The 20,326-nt window shown below is 43.9% G+C and overlaps 1 protein-coding gene across 1 annotated transcript in view; it reads left to right on the top strand.

Annotated features, from left to right (window-relative positions):
* The window catches only part of khdrbs3 (KH domain containing, RNA binding, signal transduction associated 3), a 135,886-nt gene that overhangs the window by 85,937 nt on the left and 29,623 nt on the right, over nucleotides 1-20,326 (top strand). Inside the window, exons 4-6 of the mRNA XM_084080128.1 lie at nucleotides 4,823-4,969; nucleotides 8,276-8,415; nucleotides 17,932-18,118. Of these exons, the coding sequence (XP_083936254.1) occupies nucleotides 4,823-4,969; nucleotides 8,276-8,415; nucleotides 17,932-18,118 (474 nt within the window). The remainder of the gene's footprint in view (nucleotides 1-4,822; nucleotides 4,970-8,275; nucleotides 8,416-17,931; nucleotides 18,119-20,326) is intronic.

Raw genomic sequence — 20,326 nt, 5'->3', positions numbered from 1 at the left:
CATTTAGTTTCTGATGTTGTGTTGCAGTGCCGTAGCAGTATATTTAACAAGAAACATGTATATTATATCTGCAAGTTTCCGGACGCTTACTCGACAAATCACCCAAATATCAGCACTAGTTCTGACATTGTTGCCAGCAACATAATGGGACTTCCCTCCCATGCAGTATGCCTGCACAAAATGATACCATATGGTGTGGATATTTTGTGGAAGGAAGCTCTTGCAAAATTCTAAAGAAACATATCCACGGTTTCATGAATAGATTCATCACGTGTCTTTGAATGGCGAGTCACTTTCAGTGTCAGGAACGCAGATAAAATCCCATTTTCCCCAAGTGGCCCGTGGCATCCATGATTTGTTGTCCTTCCCCGTCATCCAGGTGAGGTAATAGAATTCGACCCCAACATCCAGCGAGCCTGTCCTAGCTAGTCCTTAAATATTTCATCTGAACTGGGTAAAGCTCTGAGCTGCAGTCAGAGTATTCTTTACCGCCTAAGCCCTGTCAGCAGACACTGCCTCTGCCCCGGAGCTTTGACTGACTCCCGGTTTCGATGGCCTTTCAGCGAGGCGAGGGGGAAATGCAAACGCTTAATTTATGCTGCCCGAAAAAATAGCCGCTCTACAAGCCCACATTGCTTTGTGGGGCTTGTAGATCGGCTATTTCCGGCGAGCGCAACACCAAATCGGGCTTATGCATGCAGGAGGAGGCGGTGCCAATACCGGAGACAGCTGTAATCTCCCGCTGCTACGGGCCGCTTGGCTGCTATATATGGAGACGCGGCGGGTCGTTGATGCAGCTTATCGGCGCCGAGAGAGGTTGAGCCACGGATGATGAACACTGGCTGGCTGGCACAACAATAACAGACAAATACACACACACACACACACACACACACACACACACACACACACACACACACACACACACACACACACACACACACACACACACACACACACACACATGCACACAAACACATAATAACACGACGACACACACGATCGCCCCACAGCTTCATTTCCGTATTGAGATATTCACCATTGCCAATGAAAAGAAAAACGAACATGTAGAGAAAAAAAAGAAAGATTGATAGGAACATTTTACAGCAAATTATGGCACGTTTTTTAAAGGCCTTGCTTGAATGACGAATGGGAACATGTAGATTGGGCTACTGGAATAAATCATTTCCAAAATGATTATATAGGGATGTGAACGTGCATGCATCTACGCGTATCAAGAGAGACACGGAGCGGAGAGGGAATCACACGAGGGAGAGGGGAAGAGGAGAGAGAGAGGACAGACACTCACGAGCGTGTCTCCTATTTGCAACGGAAACACACTGCGTACACATACACACACACACACACACACACACACACACACACACACACACACACACACACACACACACACACACACACACACACACACACACACACACACACTGCCTAACACTGGCAGTTCAATCAGCGATGGTGCTATCCACAAAGGAGGCCCTCTCCTCGTAAAGCACAGATTTATGGGGGGAATTACCATATCATTAACATACCACAGGCACTCTTAAAAGAAGGTTATTTATAATTAGGTGACATCAGAGACACTGCCTTGCATGGCATCGGAGAGGGGGGGGGAAGTAACTTGCAATGCCGCCATCGGAATGCCCCGGAGAAGCCTAGAGTTTTTCCCTTTTTCTTTTTTTCCCCTTTCAAAAGACAGAAACTGGGCCGCTAAAACCTGTTGTTGCCGTTCGTCTGACGCTGTGGCAGAGTTTTTTTTCTTTTTTTGGGAGGGCTGTCCTATTTCTAACCATCAATAACAGGACGCTGGCCTGCTTCTGTCGGCCCTGAGCAGGTCCCGCTCCGGCACAGACCGTGCTAACTGTTTACATAGAGCGGTCTCTGTTCTGAGCTGTGTTGGGGTACAGTCTACTGTCTGTAGGCAACTTTGGGGCGAGGAACTGCAACTGCTGTACTACTGTGTTCTAGTTAGTGTTTGAGGTTTATTTTTGGGGGTGTTTTCTGTTAAGCCATTAAGACCTGAAGCCGGCTCTACAAATGTCATCTAAAACAGTTTTCTGAAAAACTTATATTGCTATATCAGTGGTTCTCAATCTTTTTCATGTCAAGAACACCCAAAATTATATTTGGCCGCCGACCCTCATCTCAAACCATTTTTTCCCACTGACCCCTGTGACGCAAAGATTTCAGTTAAAAGAGTTCGATTTAAAATATATATATTTAAAGATTTGCAAAAAAAATCAAGATTTTTCAAAAATAGCAGATCTACAAGCTTGTATATGTGCTATTTTTCAATAGCCAAAGCATAAATTATGGCTAAAATGACACTGAGGCTTTCCTGGTTTTAATGGGTTAAGCCAGGGCCTTTTTTCTCCTACTTGGGTAATTGTTTGAACGACTTATGCCCTATGCCTATTCAATACCCAATACCTACTGCCTGTATTGCTACTGTAAGTTTTTCTGTTTGTTTTATAAAAACTGTTTGTTTTATAAAAAAAAATATGTCACTTTAATAATGCAAATGATGCTTTTTAAATGCTGGATATGTTTTCCACCTGCACAACGAGCATTCCCTGCCTGCCTTCCATAGTGCCAACTTTGCTCATTTTAATAATGCACCTTATTTATTCTGGACTTTGTATATTGATTTGACTGTGCCTTCCTGTTTTCCATGTTCCTTTCTTCTCTATTATCGCCCACTTCTAATTCTTCCTGTAACTGCAATGGTCTCGGAGCTCGAAACACAAAACTTTCACCCACTCTTTTACAACTGTAATCGTGTGATGTGACAACAAAGTTGATTCTGATTCATATTCTATTTCAAAAATAGAAGAAAAACAACCGTTCTACAAGCTAGCTTTTTTTTTGCAAATGTTAACCTATAATGGCATGCCCACAATAGGGACGCCAGACTGAAAGCGGTTAAACTATTAGACTCCTTAAGTAAGTCAACAGCCAGGACTAATGAGATGTGTCATTTGCGGCAAAACGGTGGCGGTGAGTGGAGTTCACCTCTCATTACTCACACCAGCTTTGATGGTACAATTAAAAATGAACCACCCCTAACCTTTGGCAGATAATGGCTCATCAAATTAATTCTAACGATAACTCCCCCCAAACTGGGTTATTCAACTTTAGGAGGGATAATGACTGTACGGGACATGACAAAAATGTCTTAATGATCCTCGTTCAAAAAGTAACCGAACATCAGTCGTTTATGTGAGGTGTTTTTATCTACGAGACGAGCAGTCTGGAAGTCATCAAATTGAGTAAAACTTTAGTCATTTATATGTCTCAGGAGTCTTTTCAGCACTTACTGTAGGTATACAAATTCCAACAAGCCTCGGTGAATCCATTGTGTGCAATTGTAAAGACATGAACATGAGCGATAATGGCAGAGGTTTTAATTAATTAATTCCCCGTAGCAGTGTCACAATACCAAAGAGGCAGGGCCATTTCGGGGAAAGAAACGCTATTATTCTCTTATCTCTGCATTAAGGACGACTTGAAAAGATCGATCATCATGAGTGCAAATACCAAGGTCCTGAAATAATTCAAAAGCCCCCTGATCGCAATCTAGTATTAGATTTCCAATCAATATTGTGCCCTATCAAGTATGACTCAATAGCAAAATTCCCCCAGACTGACTTTGTGTCGATTTACGCTTTGTCGTAGGGCGGAGAGCCCGCCTCGGAAACAGCCCGATCCGCAAAGCTGTGAGCGTGCAGACGTGCTCTTTCCATCGTACAACGGAGCATAAATTAAGGGTAACAGTCCTCAGTGCAGATGAGATGAAATGCGACGAAGACGCAGGAGTGACATTATGATGGAGTACATGCAAGCGCTCACAGCCATGTGTTGTTTTCAGCTGGCTTCATTTAGTAGATTTGTTATGAGGACAGGCAGCTGTGAGGGGACTCACAGCGATCAGTTAAGTGTCACATCATCAGCAATTGATGAGGACCGCGGGCAACATTCTGTTCGCGGAGAGAGAGAGAGAACGAACGCAATGAGTTGATGACAGCCGGAATGACTTTTGCGTTTGTCTTCGTGTAACTATCAGATTGCATCTCGCGTTCCAGAGTTATCAAGCCTCATTTTGTTACAGGGTTGTAGACAACAACAACAAAAAAGACAACTGAGATAAATCCTTTTTTTACTGTGGTACTGTATTTACGTTGCTAAGTATCAAAGAAGATGAAAATCCATACAAAGTTTGTTGGCCTTGGAACTTGATCAGACTCATTCATTAGACGTCTCGTTCGATAAAGACTCTAAATGCTTTGCTCATCTAGAGAGTAGAGGACGATCTCCCGGCTTTTGTTGCTAAAACCGGGAGAGTTTCAACTTGAAAAACATCGACTTCTTTATTGTCACATAAAAAAAGAAGCGAGTGAAACTATTTTCCATACAAGCTATCCTATCATTTGCCGTTTTCAAAGGGAAGAAGAATAGAGAGAATAGAGATGGAAAGAAAACAACTCGGTCACATCAACTATTCCTGATATCGTTGCTGTCGGGCAGAAACCTCTTATCTCCGTATTTCTACTTTTCAAATTTTTTTTGCTTTTACCAAATGGACTATTTGGTTCCATTTGTACACTCTCAGAGTCATGGAGGTTCTTGAAATGTAAAAGTTTGACAACCACTACCTTAAACCATTGAGACTTGAGGCCGAAATGCCTTCTAAATCCTAACAGTTTTCTGAAAAACTTATGTAGCTGTATAGCTAAAATCTGAAATGACATGTTTTCCCAGTTTGAATTGGATATAAAATGCAGTATTTTGTTTTGTTTTCCGACAGGAGGAAGAGCTACGGAAGAGCGGAGAGGCCAAATATCATCACCTCAACGAAGACCTGCACGTCCTCATCGAGGTGTTTGCACCGCCGGCAGAGGCCTACGCCAGGATGGGTCACGCTCTGGAGGAGATCAAGAAGTTCCTCATACCAGTATGTTCTGGCTCTCTGTCTGTCTGTCTATAGAAGTATATAAGGCTTAAAGAAGTAGTTCACCCAAAACAATTACTTATTTTCTATCAATTACACACCCCATGAAGCCTTGAATTTATGTTTTTGTCACATTCCTGAGCCAATAATTTGATGACGGGGTCATCGGTCAATAGTAGACTCGGTAGGAGACTCTGCAGATCTTCAAATTATTGGCTTAGGAATGCGACAAAAACAAAAAAATCCCCATGAATTCAAGGATTCATGGGGTGTGTAATTGATAGAAAATAAGTAATTTTTTGGTTGAACTACTCCTAAGTGATTAAGAAATATTGTCTAAACAAATCAAATCAGTCTATGCTCATTTTGAAATGAGTAAGTAGACTCCTCTCTGTCTCTGCCCCCCCCCCCCCGTCTGTCTGTCTCCACGTACTCTTGCCCTCACTAAACTAGTTTCTTTCGTCTATGCAAGTGATTCTATGCATCACGTGGTTCCTCGTAGGCGCCATGAGTGGGTTTGTTGTACCCTTTGATTTGATTATAAATGGGTAATTTTGGGATATGCTTTTATATCTTGCCTATTTTTGTATTGTTTGTTTTGTTACTGCACAATCACGGTGATTAAACATAATTGGGTCATGGGGATATGGGTGCGAACACTGTTATCTGTATACCTGCGTAGCAACTGATAACACACAGAAAGAGAGAGAGTGAGTGAGACGCTGTATTGTTTTGTTGTACCGCTGTTTTGCTTCTGATTGCTGTGATTATGTGGAATCTGATATTTGAGCACGTTATTTATTAAAAGCCATTAACCACTTATATATCTCTGCTGTCCGGCAGAAACTCCAAAATGATAATTTTTCAGGAAATGAAAAAAAGTGGAGTTGGATGGTTTTGTTCAGAACAGCTGAATGGGGGTGGAGCCTGGAAAGGGGTGGAGCCTGGAGTCAAAGGATCCAATGAGGATCCAATGGAGTTAGCTGGTTTTGGAGAGAGAGAGAGAGAGAGAGAGAGAGAGACTACATACTGTTGTATAAAATGTTGTTGCAAGTTGCAGTTTTTGTTTATTTACACAATATATTTTCTCTTAATATGATGGATTCATGTCTATGTGTATTTTCAGACATTTAACCACTTAAACTGTCAATACTTAGTAAACTTGACCTTCGGCGCTGCACTGGGGTGGATTGCGAGTGCATTTTCCGGCAGCGGAAGCTGCCGTGGAGCTGACGACGGTGGAGCAGTAGGCTGCCGGCGGGGGAGCGGCGGGATGCCGGCGGAGGAACGGCAGGTGCCGGGAGGCAGGGCCGCGGCAGCAGCGGCGGAGCGGCAGTTTCCTATGCCTAAACCTAACCCTAACCCTTAACCCTAACCTCAATAAAACTATGCCTAAACCTAACCCTAACCTCAGTAATATTTTACTACAAGGATTAGTAGGCTACAGTCCTACTGATTCCGCGCTGCTGCTCCACTGCTGGCATCTGCCGCTCCTCCGCCAGGAGCCCGCCGCTCCGCCGCCGACAGTCACTGCCGGCAGCTGCCGCTCCTCCACCGGCAGTTCCGCGGCAGCTTCCGCTGCCGGAAAATGCACTTGCTCCTTCTGGCACTGGGTCTGCTCTTTTCCCCTCTCTACACCAAATCTCTTCACGGAAAACAGACAATTTACAAGCTCACAACACGTCGCAGCATGGCGTGTTGTGAGCTTGTAAATTGTCTAGAAACGACTTAAAACAAGGTTTTAAGTCGTCAAGTTAAAACATTGGGTATTTCTTCCACCTTTTAATCGTGGGTACAACAAGAATGGTTTAACACACTCTGAAGGTAGTCACTCAGTGTGGGACAACCCCCCCCCCCCCCCCCACCCCCCACCCCAGCCCACTGACACCGCGGCACTCTGGGAAACCTAGTCACTCTCTCGCTCCATTCATTATAAATGAACTGTAATGTTTCTCTATCGCCGTCATAAATGATCACCCCGACCCCCCCCTCCCCCCTCACAAACAATACAGTACCTGCTGTAGTTAACGTTACATGTCGATGCGGTGTTCCCGGGACACACGACAATCATATCAATCACTGCGTGATTAAAGAGCCATTTCCATATTAATTGCGTGCTTTTTAATTCTGCCGATGGCAACGACTGTGCGACGATAAAGCCGAGCGGGGTCCCGCCGGCGGGGCTTATCAGCGGGGTATCTGAAATGTTTTGCAGCCTCAGGGGTAGCGGTCACGCCGCCACTGTAAAGTACATTAATTAGATATTCCCGGGGCTGTAACCCTGGAGATAAAGGACGTAATTTAATACAGTGTAATTGAAAGCGAGCACGCGCTGTGTATTTTTTCTCTCTGTGTGTGTGTGTGTGTGTGTGTGTGTGTGTGTGTGTGTGTGTGTGTGTGTGTGTGTGTGTGTGTGTGTGTGTGTGTGTGTGTGTGTGTGTGTGTGTGGTTGTGTGTGTATTACTATACCTGTGAGGGCCAAATGTCCTCACAAGTATAGTAGAATTTGAGAAATAGACATTGTGAGGACATGCTTTCCTGGTCCTGACAAGAGAAATGGTGGTTTTATGGATATAACATTTTTATAGTTACAATTTAGGACGCAATTCTGGTTAGGGTTAAGATGAGGTATTTAGAGGTACGAAAGTAGCCAATAATAAGGCAACTATGCAAACTTTAGAGTAAAGGAGTGCAAGGAATAAACCCTCCGAAAACATGTCACGTCAAACTGTTAATTTGCTGATCCCTCATTCATACAGGCTGATGATTTTAATCATGAAAAATCACCCTTGTTTTGAAAAATAATTACATCGCTTTATCGCCACGTAATATGCACGTTCTATGTGGATGTGCTCATCATGACACAAACAAATGAACGCTAATTAATTGCACAAAATCAACCCTCCCAGTGTGTGAGATCCTTTAAGGTTAAAGAAGCAGTGTCCCTGATTAAATGAACTGATTCATTCTTGTGATGAGAGTTAACCACTCAAACCCTCTAGACTAAAACTGGACTTGAGTTGTCTATGTACTTGGACCGCTTTTTTTCTGTCTACAACTAATCTCTTTACCAAAAAATAGCCGATCTACAAGCGCACAACGCATGCTTGTAGATCAGCTATTTTGCGGCCCCCCCCCCCCAGAACATGGATGCTGGGATTGAAGTGTTTAAGATATGACATTCTCCTACATTTTTATGTCCTCACCAGTATAGTAATACCGTGTGTGTGTGTGTGTGTGTGTGTGTGTGTGTGTGTGTGTGTGTGTGTGTGTGTGTGTGTGTGTGTGTGTGTGTGTGCGTGTGCGCAGGACTACAATGATGAGATCCGACAGGCCCAGCTGCAGGAGCTCACGTACTTGAATGGCGGCTCGGAGGAGGCCAAGGTGCCGTCGGTGCGGGGCAAGTCTGCCACGCGCAGCAGAGGAACACCTGCTCCTGGGGCTCCCAGGTAAGAGGCTGCTTCCTTCCAACTACAACTACACTTTTATTATGAGTATACAGTATGCTGTGAAATCCTGCACCATCTTCCCCATCGGCCAGGTCGAAGCGTTATACAATTGACAAGTTTGGCATCTAGGACAGTGGTTCTCAAACTTTTTTATGTCAAGGACCCCTAAAATGATATGTATTTGGCTGCGGACCCCCATCTCTTCATATTTTGTTTCAGGGACCCCCAGAAGCAAAGATTTGAGATGAACAAAAATATACATATTGAAAGATTTGCCCGCATTTTCTAAAATAGCAGATCTACAAGCTTGTAGCGCGGCACTCTCTTATCCAAAGCGACTTAAACAATAAGCAAGGTAAACACATATAGATCAAATGCAGCGAGAGCGCAGTGCCTCAGTAAACTAGGATCACAGGTAAACCAAGGACATAGGAGCAGTCTAAACTAAATATTTTATCAAAATAAAAATGGAAATAAAATGTTAACCTTATGGTGAAGAAAGAAAACGTAAGTAAGTAACAAAAGCATGAGAATAAAACGATCACGGTAAGTCTGCATGGTCGTCATAACTAGGTCAAGCTATGGGCTAAGGTGGAGTCTGAAGAGGTGAGTCTTTAGATTGCAGCGGAAAATTGGGACTGTGCCTCACGCCGGGCACAACTCGTAAAGGTAATGGCAGCCGACACTCTGATTGGTTTAATTAATGTAATGCCCAAAACACACCCACGACTAACATGCGTGTGGTGCGTGTTGCACCAGGCGCTAACGCATGGCGCCCACATAAATTGCTCTACAAAAAGTGCCGTGGTCAAACCCACATGGCCTTAACCCACAAGTTAAGGCCATGCGCCATGATGCAAAGTTCCATCATTAAAATAGGGCCCTCTGAGTTAAATGAAAGGGGAATGAAACCCGAGTCAACAGTCAGTGCTTGCACGTTGGCACACCTGAATCGAACACACCCATTGATAAATTTGATTAGCTGCAGCTGTGTTGCGTGCATCACAGACTAAAGGTCAACCTTCCATATCTGTATCCTTCTGTAGTTTTTAACCTGTACAAAATGAGTCTCGGCACGCTGTGAGGGTTATACTTTTTATGTGCATCGTTTTGTACTTGTGCAATGCATAAAGACTTATCAGTTTGTGCCGTGAATGGATATTTGTAAAGATGGTGGTGCATCTGGTGTCCAATCTGGTGTGCCGTCTGCTTCAAATAACTTTATTCAACATTGTCAACCAGTAGGTGGTCCCCCACCCTGACACCCTGGGGCCTGAGACCACCTCCACCTGCAGATGTGCTAGTTGTATTGCATTAACACGCTCTACCATACAGATTGGTTAAAATAATGTTTTATTCATAAAACATTTTATGCTGGAATGTATAGCTTTAAGTTAGGGCTGATGTATCTGAAATCCATTAGGCCAGTTGATGAGCCCATCAGACTGAATTTTGATTTATTTAATGCAACATGCAATAACAAAAAAATGTACTTTTATAATGCGTGAGTGTACAGTGATCTGAGTGATGCAATGTCTGGCATCCATAATAAGTAGTGCAAACGACGTCAATTTGCATAAAAGCCCTCAGATGCAACTGATCTGCATTTTACAGCCGTTTATCCACTGTCCTACTGAATCTACAATCCTCAGAGAGCCCGTAGGAACAAAAGCAGAAATCCTCACGGCCATCGCATTGTCTGCACCGACGCCAGGCTTTAACCCATTAAGACCAGGAACGCATACTGTGTCATTTTAGATTTGAGCTATAATCATTTTTTTATACTTTGGCTATTCAAAAATAGCAGATATACAAGCTCATAGCGCGGCACTGACATTTTTTGCAAATCTTTGAATATCTATTTTTTAAAGCGAACATTTGTAACTGAAATGTCTCAACACATGTCTTAATTTATTTGAAAAACTATTGTTGCTGTATCAGTGGTTCTCAAACATTTTCCATGTCAAGGACCCCCAAAATTATATGTATTTGGCCACGGACCCCCATCTCAAAATATGTTGTTCCAGGGACCCCCAGAAGCAAAGATTTGAGTTGAAAATGTCGCTTTAAAAAAAAAAGATATAAAAAAAAAAAAAAAAATCAAAAATAGCAGATCTACAAGCTCATGAGCTTGTATATCTGCTATTTATCTGCTATTTTTGAATAACCGAAGTATAAAATAATAGTTAAAGTGGTTACACAGATGCGTTCCCGGTCTTCATGGGTTAAAAAAAGAAAGAAAAAAAAAAACAACTGGAAGAGGAGGAAAACAAATCGACCGCCGCAATGTTTGCTCTTTCTGTTTATAAAAGCAAACAAACAATCTTTTCATTGGATTTTAAAGATAAACAAGGTCACACGGAAGGTGTGTTTGTATTGCTCAGAGACAGAATTTAATTGGCTGTGGTTTGAATTACAGTTTAATTAGCATTTACCATGTCTAATACGCTCTCTTTATGAGTGCTGATAAGAAACAATGCCCCACAGGCCCTTGAACAGCAACATAATATGTGCTACGCCCTGCATGTACCCGCTGTACATGTCATTACTTTGAATAAATCGCACTACTACTGTCCGATTTATACTTCATCGTACGGCAGTGTTGCGTCATGAAAATATTGAATATTGATTGAATACTTTATTAACAAGTTGCAAATTATGCAAGCAATGCTAAAAAGATAACACAAAAAAAGCCTTGATGGATTGTTTCCATTGTGGTCCTGTGAATGAAATTAATCATAAAGACATACAAAAGATACAATACAATACAAATCATCATCAATAGGCCTACAGGAAAGGGTATATTTAGAGAAACTGGGTGGTGGGGGGGGGGGGCCTCTCAGTTTTATTATGCATAGTTTCTCCACCTATGAATAGTTTTTGCAGATTGACGCTGAATGCATCTCAGTCCCCTCTACATGCAACATGTGACGCATACGTTACAGACACTTGTTTTCCTGTCTGCGAACAAACATTAATTAACCACTTTCAACCTGGCGTCCCTATTTTTGCGCATGTCATTATGGGCGAACATTTTTCAAAAAATGTAAAAAAAATAAATAAATAAGATAAACAAGGTCACACAGAAGGTGTGTTTGTATTGCTCTGCTACCACATTGAATTGGCTGTGGTTTGAATTACAGTTTAATTACAGCCATGCGACAAGTTATGAGCTTATAGCGGCCATTTCCACCATTTTTTAAATGGAGCTCAATCGTCCCTTTTTGTCACCCCATAGTTCTTTTTCTTTCTTTTCTATAATGACGCCTCTGGTACCAAACTCTGATTTCCCTGTGCGCAACTCGATTTATATTAGTAAACATTCAACAATGTCCCCCTTTAGCCATGAAATGCGAGAGAGAAGATTTCGCCCTGCCCCAAATCTGTAATCTACAGCTCCATTAAAGATGAAATGGAAAGCAGAGACCTGATAGAGGTCCCTCTGGGGTTTTACAGTGTATGAATAAAGTTAGCGCTGGAGAGATCAGTGCGCTCGCTGCCTTTAAAAATGAAGCTCATTTGGGTGTAGAAAAATAAAGTTCCACGAGACCACAGAGTTGGCCTGACTCATTATCGGCGGAGCGGTTTTGAATTCGCTCGCACCTTGAAGACGTCGCAGATCAGAGCGTTGTGGTTTCACGCTTCTGCGGAGAGTTGCTCTCGATCACTAATGATAATTAAACTTTCCACAGAAAACATGTGTAGCTGTTTCTCTTCTTTATTTCTTTTTGTATTTGTTTAAAGGTAACCTACTAAAAAAAAACTGTTATTTTCACTGTGTTGGAATAACTAATACAATATGTGTGAATATTGCCACCTGTAACTCTTCCAAAGCAAGAATTCCACACTACAGTGATTGTCAATCACATCAGGCAACCAAGTGAGCTTATCGAGATCCTAATTAGTTTAGGGGTACAACAGTTAATCGTGAGCTTGTAGATCAGACCCGACCTGAAACTGTGTTTTGTTTGCTAAAGAGCTGGGCAAGACAGAGAAACCCCTATTACTTAACACTCTAGTCCAAGGGTCTTCAATGTTTTTCAGGCCCAGGACCCCCTAGCTGAGAGAGAGATGAAGTAGGGACCCCCTCTATATTGTATAAAATTGTGTTTCAGGTTTTTTTACTTGGTCAGCTCTTGTGTGCAGGGTCTGCTCTTTTTTCCCTCTACACCTAGACCTCTTTGCCAAAAAAATAGCTGATCTGCAAGCTCACAACGCCTCGCAGTGCGAGGCGTTGTGAGCTTGTAGATCAGCTATTTTTGGCTAAAGTTCTCCTCAGAAAAGGGATGCTAGGGTTCAAGTGGTTTAATGTAAAAAACAATAAATCATATCACACAAAGATTTGGCGGCCCCCCTGTAGTAACTCTGAGGACCCCCTAGGGGTCACGGACCCCCTGTGCTCTAGTCTATAGCAACTAGTCCATACCCGGGATGTGAACAGTGCACACCCAAACTACTGTATATGTAGACTTTGGGACCTCAACCCCGACTATAATTTTGCACCGTTGAGCCAGCTCTCTCTCTCTCTCTCTGCTTGCATTCTCTCTGCCGTTGTGTGTGGAGACTGTATCCCCAAGCCAGATCAACTAACCAACTGTCGGCGTTCAGGTGGCGCAGTGGTAAAAGTAGCTGCCCACCACCATGGAGCCTGGGGATTCAAATCCGTTGGTGGGTCCGTCTTTGTCGAGTGTCTACGAACACAATTGGCCCATGTTCGGAGTAGGGAGGCCGGGCGGCGAGGTTGATAATTGTTACTGCATGTACTCCAACGGGCTGGAGCAGCACCTGTCAGCGAGGAGTGTTGGGCAGGAGGAGTAGGAGAAGTAGGAAGTAGGATTTATATAAAATAGTGTCTATTTAACAATTATTTCAACAACTAAATAGCACTTACCCCCTTTAATAGAATATAACTAGTACATCTGCAGTGGTTGGCCATGGTCTCCCTGCTCTTCCATTGAGACATTTTGACGGGTACAAATGATGTGGTCAAAGCATTTACCTGTATGTGTGCTGTAACTGCCACCCCCCCCTCCACCCTTTTGGTGCGTAAGGGAACTTTTCAGAACGTTGTGTGAATTGTATATCGGCTGTTTTCAGTGCAGAGACTCGGGGTAAAGGGAGAAAAGGTTGGGGGCTAACTCCCGTGTCGTTCCACTCAGACAGTAGCGATCCAGATAAATATATATATATATATTTTTTTCTTTTTCAAATATGTTTTAAAAATTGTCTGGACGGCCCTGAGCGTCTTGAGCAAATCGGGAGGTTTAAGATGGATCTTTGAACCGATCACACTAGAGCAGTGTTTCTCAACTTTTTGTTGGGCCAGCTTCCCCCACACCCAATTAAAATGTAGGCCACATTTCTGCTCTGAACATGTAGTTTATTATTTTGCTGCTTATATAATTTAGAACAGTGGTCACTGGGTAGGGACCCATTTTTGGGGTTGCGGATACATTTTTATGGGGTGCTGCATTTCAAAATATAAACAAAAAAGTCTTAGGAATGAAATCACAATTTTACAGAACTTAAAAAACATCTAAAAAACTAAACTTAAAAAAAATAAAAAAAATAGTGAAAATAGCAGAATAGCAGATCTACAAGCTCACAATGCATCGCATTGTGAGCTCACAATGCATCACAAGCTCACAATGCATCGCATTGTGAGCTTGTTCGACTATTTTCAAATGGCCGAAATGTATATAGGGCTGAAGAGGTTAATGTATGTTTTGTAATAACTAGAAGCTCGGCCCTGCTATGCAGGGCCTCGCGTCTAGCCCGCCGCCACGCCCACGTAGCGCCCTCGGCCACTTGGCAGCGCATATAAGTGGCATAGCGTCATGAGGGCCAGTGGGGCCGTGGCTCGGTCAGTGAAGAGCCTGTAGCGCGGATGATATGTGGCATAGCGGGGCAGATTTTAAATCTCCAGAGGAAACATCCGTGGGCTACCATTGGTTCAGCGATGTGTGCGGGCGCCCTGCGGGCCCTCCTCCTCCAGCAATGTGCAGTATTGAGAGCCCTAACGTCACAACATTTGGAGCGATGGGCACTGCACTCTGGTTGGTTAGGGTACACCTAGGGCCCAGGTAGAACCCAGTTAAAGCCTGCATGGGCAAACCCAGTTAGGACCCGCCTTGGTCCCACATAAACGTGGCTAGTTGGGGCCCACCTAAGGGCCAGGTAGAAGCGACTTATAGCCCGCATGGGCATCGCAGTTAAGACCCACCTCGGCCCCACATAGAATTGCCTAGGTGGGGCCCACCTAAGGGGCAGGTAGAGTCGGTGGGGACCCCCCACAGGCCAATGTTAAAATGGTAGCACTTGTTCCTCAACATAGTGTGAATGTGCGTGCAAAGTTGACCACAATCGGACGCTGCATTCATGATTTGCGGCATTGTGTGCAAACTTTAGATGTGAATCTTAGCCAATCGGGATGGAATATGAAAGATGAAACAGATCCGTCTTGATCACATGACTATAGAGATCATGTGTACCGATTTGCGTGAAATGTAGATAAAATCGGAAGGAGTAATGTAAAGAAATATGTTGTACATAAGGCGGCCTCCGGGTGGAGCTATAAAAGGTAGATGTGAGAAATGCAGGGGAAAGGTTTTTCCTTGACCTCTAGAGAGTGCACATACAAAGTTTTACAGAGTTTGGTGCAGGTATAGGTAAAAACACAAATCGGACTGTTATAGCGCCACCATGAGGCTGATTAGAAAAATCTCAAGTGGAATTTCTTGCTCGGCATAGTGGGAATGTGGGTGCAAAGTTGCAGGGAAAGTGCATGCTGTGTTCATAATTTGAGGCATTTTGGTCAAAACGGAGCAGTCCTGGAAACTTTGGAAGCCATTTGTAGTCAATCAGGATGGAAAATGAAAAATCTGAAAGAGAGTGTTTTTTTTAATGACTATAGAGATACTGTGTATCGATTTGCGTGATGTTAGGACAAAATATGTAGCAGTACTGTGAGAAAATGTGTTTTGCAAAAAGCGGCCTCCTGGTGGCACTATAACAGGGCCATGTGAAAGAAATGGGGCAGAGGTTCTGAATTGGCATCCAGGGAGTGTGTGTGCACAGTTGCGCTGCGATCAAGCCAACGATGCGGGAGATTAGCTATCCACAGACCGTCGGACGGACAGGGGGTAAAACATACTCTCGTGCCATCCCTTTCGGCCTGGCGGAGACAATGAAAAAGCTAAAGTAAAGGAGAAGACCATTACTGCAACAGAAGTAGCCAACAAACTATACTATGAAACATTGGCCACATTGTCAAAGAATTTAAGAAAGAGGCAAACATGTTGAAAATAGCCGATCTACAAGCTTACAATGCCTCTCAACGTGAGGCGTTGTGAGCTTGTAGATATGCTATTTTCACAATATTGACTTGTGGAACGGAGTCAAACAAAATTGGGGGGGTCCCCAGTTCAAATATGATTATTTGGTAGTAGCAGTAGCCACTGCACTAATCGGACCGAAATGATGTGAAATGACTACATGACCATAATGCAGCCTAAACGTGCGTTGCACGGGGCGGTCCTGCCATTACGTTAGTTACTGCAGTTGCTGTGGAGCTACACCAGAAGACACACACAACATACACCATCTACAATGGACTAACGGAGCAGCAATAATAACAGTTACCGCACGAACGTGCATTGTTGACAAAGTGATTGCACAGCCGCTGCAGGCATGACAACCACGTTAGCGTTAGCTACATGCCAACTATCACAGCGCCCTGTCCGTCGTCGCTGCGACTGACTCTGATGGCTACAGCCATAGATATATAAAGTAAACACTACGGCAAGCTCTCTGAGATGCCATTGTCTGGGAACTGCTCTTAGCGTGACACGACCAATGAGAGTGAGCGCTTTCGTTGTTGCTAAGATACGGTGCATGGCACACGGCGTCTCTGCCCCATAGCTTGTAGATCTCTCACACATGATTGGCGTAGGCTGCGTTGCCGTCGACGCTGATTGGCTGCATGTTGCTGTGACGTTGAAATGGGGTGCCAGGTCTGCTTTGTGTGTAAGCGATTTTGGGCTCATTTGGGTGCACTTGTGGGCTCGTTTCCATAGACCACGGCAGCGCTTATTTCTTTCCCGTGACCGATGTGGCGAAAAAGGTGCAAAACGAACCATCCGGAAGTAAATTGCGAGATGAAATATATAGCACTTTTTGATTATTAGAAAAGGAGACACATGTGAAGGTGGAAAATGAAAGGTAGGAGATTATATAGTTTTGCATGAGCGATTTTTGTAGCAAGTTGTGAGAGAATTGGGCCACTCCTGTGGGCGGGGGGCTCAATAGAACCATTGGGGTTTGAAAGGAGACGCTCTCTGTTTGAGTGGTGAGATAATAATCAAATCTGCAAAGTAACTAGTAACTAAAGCTGTCAAATAATTGTAGTGGAGTTAAAGTACAATATTTGCCTCTGAGATGTAATGAAGTAGAAGTAAAAGTATTGAAAATGGGAAATACTCCAGCAAAGCAAAACTTCCTCATAAGTGTACTTAAGTACAGTACTTGAGTAAATGTACTTAGTCACCACTGCATACCATGTAACATGGGTCTTTCCCCTTGGGCTCAACCATATTCCAGGAGAAGGTCTCTGGATTCAATTTCCACAGATCATTGGAGACCGTGCTTGCCACCAAATATGTACAGCTCTCCATTGTGTAGGCAAAGGCTGAATGAACACTGCGTCCTTGTGGAAGGAGGTGTGCAGAAGGAACAGCGGTTGTTCTCTGTGTCAAACACTCTGACATTGTTGAGGTACAGCCCCTGGCCCCAAAATACGAACATCTATGTCCAATGATGGTGGCAGAGTGACCTGATGAAGCAGGTGGTGCAGTATCTCTGGTGTTAAATTGAAGACCAGACCATTGTGGTGGTGTGTCCAGTTTGTAGACCATTGTGGTGGTGGTGTGTGTCATCGTCCCACCCCCCCACCACCCCAGCTTAAGTGTGACACAACCAAAACCCAACAAGGCAACAAAAACCCACACAAATAAAATTCTCTCTCTGACATTTCAGGCGGTTGGTAGGCTATAATTTACTGCATACTCAATGAAATGCTAAACGGGTCCATAACAGCTCTGTTCTGTCCTGTCTGTTCTTTCATCTAAAACACTGCTTCCCAAATCTTTTCAGCTCCAGCGACAAAAGAGAATGTATTTGTCCAAACGTACAAAAATACATTATGAATTAACCCCTTGAGCCCTATTTCAGCAACAGTGAAAATAGCCAATCTAGCTCTTAAGCTGTGAGCTTGTATTTTATTATTTTTTTATAAAATTGCTGAAATTCTTTTGAAAATGTGTAAATTCTTTTTTTTAGGAAACGTTTTTAAAAAGGTATATTTACTCGTGACCCATAAAAAAGGTTGCGTGCCGTGACCCAAAAAAAGGTTGCGACCCGTCGTTTGGCAAACACTGATTTCCTGCATATATAGTCTATGAAATGCTAAACGGGTCTTTGATCTAAAAGCCTGTGGCTGTTTATCTTGTTGCGTTTCAGGAGTCGAGGAGGTGTCCCTCCTCTCCATGCTGCAGTGCCCCGTGGAGTGGCACCCAGAGGCGCCCCACCCAGCCGGGTACCCTCCACCAGAGGGAGGGGCGTGCCCGCCCAGAGAGCCAGGGGCGCACCCCCGCCAGCCGGATACAGACCGCCACCGCCCATAGTGCAGGACACATACGCTGAATACGTAAGTATGCGGCGTAGAAGAGAGGCTGGTGCACGCACAAGCACACACACGCTCACATACACGAACATGCACGCACGCATGCACACATGCATACATACATACACACACACACACTGTCACATGTTTGTTGTGAGGACATCAACATTTTTAGATGATTTTACCATCAGAACTTCTATAGATATTTTTGTTGTGCGACACGTTGCACAAGTATAAATCATGCATAGCTCCAAAGCCAACCCCTAAACCTAATCTCTAAATGTCTAATCCTATCCCTAACCTGAATGTATATGTATTTGTAAACCTAAAACAAAAACAACCATTTCGCTTGTGAGGATCATCAAACACGCACGCACGCACGCACGCACGCACGCACGCACGCACGCACGCACGCACGCACGCACGCACACACACACACACACACACACACACACACACACGGTTGTAGACAGACACGAGCAAAACACACATTCTCACACATGCATGTACCGTAGGTCTTGACCCTTTTTGGTAAACATGTGGTGTGTGTGTGTGTGTGTGTGTGTGTGTGTGTGTGTGTGTGTGTGTGTGTGTGTGTGTGTGTGTGTGTGTGTGTGTGTGTGTGTGTGTGTGTGTGTGTGTGTGTGTGTGTGTGTGTGTGTATAGCGTGGCAAAATGTGCAAAGCCTTTTTTCCCACCCTTTCAACACGTGGCCTGGCCCATGTGTCTGCTGCCGGTATTACATTTTTCTTTTGGTGTTGCAGGGCTTTTTTTTTCTGCCTTTCCATTCTTGAGGGAACCTTGCGGAAATATCAACAGCTGCCAGAAATGAATATATTAGGCTTGGAGTCAGACCCTTTGTGCACTTGCCAGGAGACTCCCGCTGCACACTGTCAAAGCAGGTTCCCCCAGGACATTGGCACCAACGTAGCATATTTAGCAGATAGAGGGTGAGGGGAGGTGGCCCCGCTGCTGGAAAATTGCCCCGGCAGCCCATACCTAACAACATCTGACAGGTTTATTCAGAGGTTGCAATTCAAATGCGTTGGAGGTCACACCGAATGACTCCTGGACCAGCTGTTTGCCATCATTGCCACCGTTGTAAACCTGCGCACACCCCCCCTCAAGGCATCTGCACCTGTGTGTCTGAGTGGGAGAAGGAACCCCCACCCCCCCCCCCCCCCCCCCGCCCCCCGCAAACATCTGCCAAATGATAAATCTAACCACATCGCTGTGAATTAGAGGCTGAATGAGTTGCTCTCCGTGGTCCTGAATGCATCCCCCTACCTCAGGAATTGTTTTCCTCATTTAGCGCTAACAAATGAGGTCTAGTATTCATCTGCCAAATGACACGGATATACGTCGCTGTCAGGCGGAGACCTTGTGTGGCCGAAACCGTTACTTTTCAGGGAATGGAAACAAAAACAACCTGTTTTCCAATTATTTAGTCACAAGCTCTTGTGAATAATTTCATTGGTTAAATATTTATAAAGCCCACCAACAACTATTATGGAAAATATTAATATAATTCAGTCAGGGTGAAGTGTTGACGAATTCAGTGAGGAAGATTCAGGCAGAAAAACATAACAACATAACATAACCCCAGGCCAGGAGGCCAGGGCAACAGCCCTCTAGCCCCCAGTAGGGCAAAAAGTCCCAGAGCACCAATATCTAACCTTCTTATACACAGAGAGAGCCTGTAGATTGGCTATTTTCACTACTTTTGCACATTATTGTGTGATACAGTAGGGCAGGGGTCGGCAACCTTTTTGACATGAAGGGCCATGTTTTCATTTTCTGGATAGTCAGTGTGCCATATCAACATTATGTTTAATTATGACACCACATGAACCTTTAACCCATTGAGACCTGAAGCCGATTCTACATGTCTCCTAAATCTCAACAGTTTTCTGAAAAACGTTTGTTTCTATATCAGTGGTGCTCAATCTTTTTCATGTCAAGGACCCCCAAAATTATATGTATTTGGCCGTGGACCCCCATCAAAATATTTTGCTCCAGGGACCCCCCAGAAGCAAAGATTTGAGTTAAAAATGTTCGCTTTAAAACAATATATATTCAAAGATTTGCACACATTTTCACGATTTTTCAAAAATAGCAGATCTACAAGCTCGTTGCGCGGCACTCGGTGCCGCGCTATGAGCTTGTATATCTGCTATTTTTGAATAGCCCAAAGTGTAAAATAATGCTTTTTTAGGATGTAATGATCATTAG

The sequence above is a fragment of the Gymnoscopelus microlampas genome (genome assembly GCF_963454915.1).
Source record: "Gymnoscopelus microlampas genome assembly, chromosome: 15".
In the NCBI taxonomy this organism is placed as follows: Eukaryota; Metazoa; Chordata; class Actinopteri; order Myctophiformes; family Myctophidae; genus Gymnoscopelus; species Gymnoscopelus microlampas.
The sequence above is the reverse complement of the archived record's forward strand: the minus strand, read 5'-3'. Positions and strand labels throughout refer to the sequence as shown.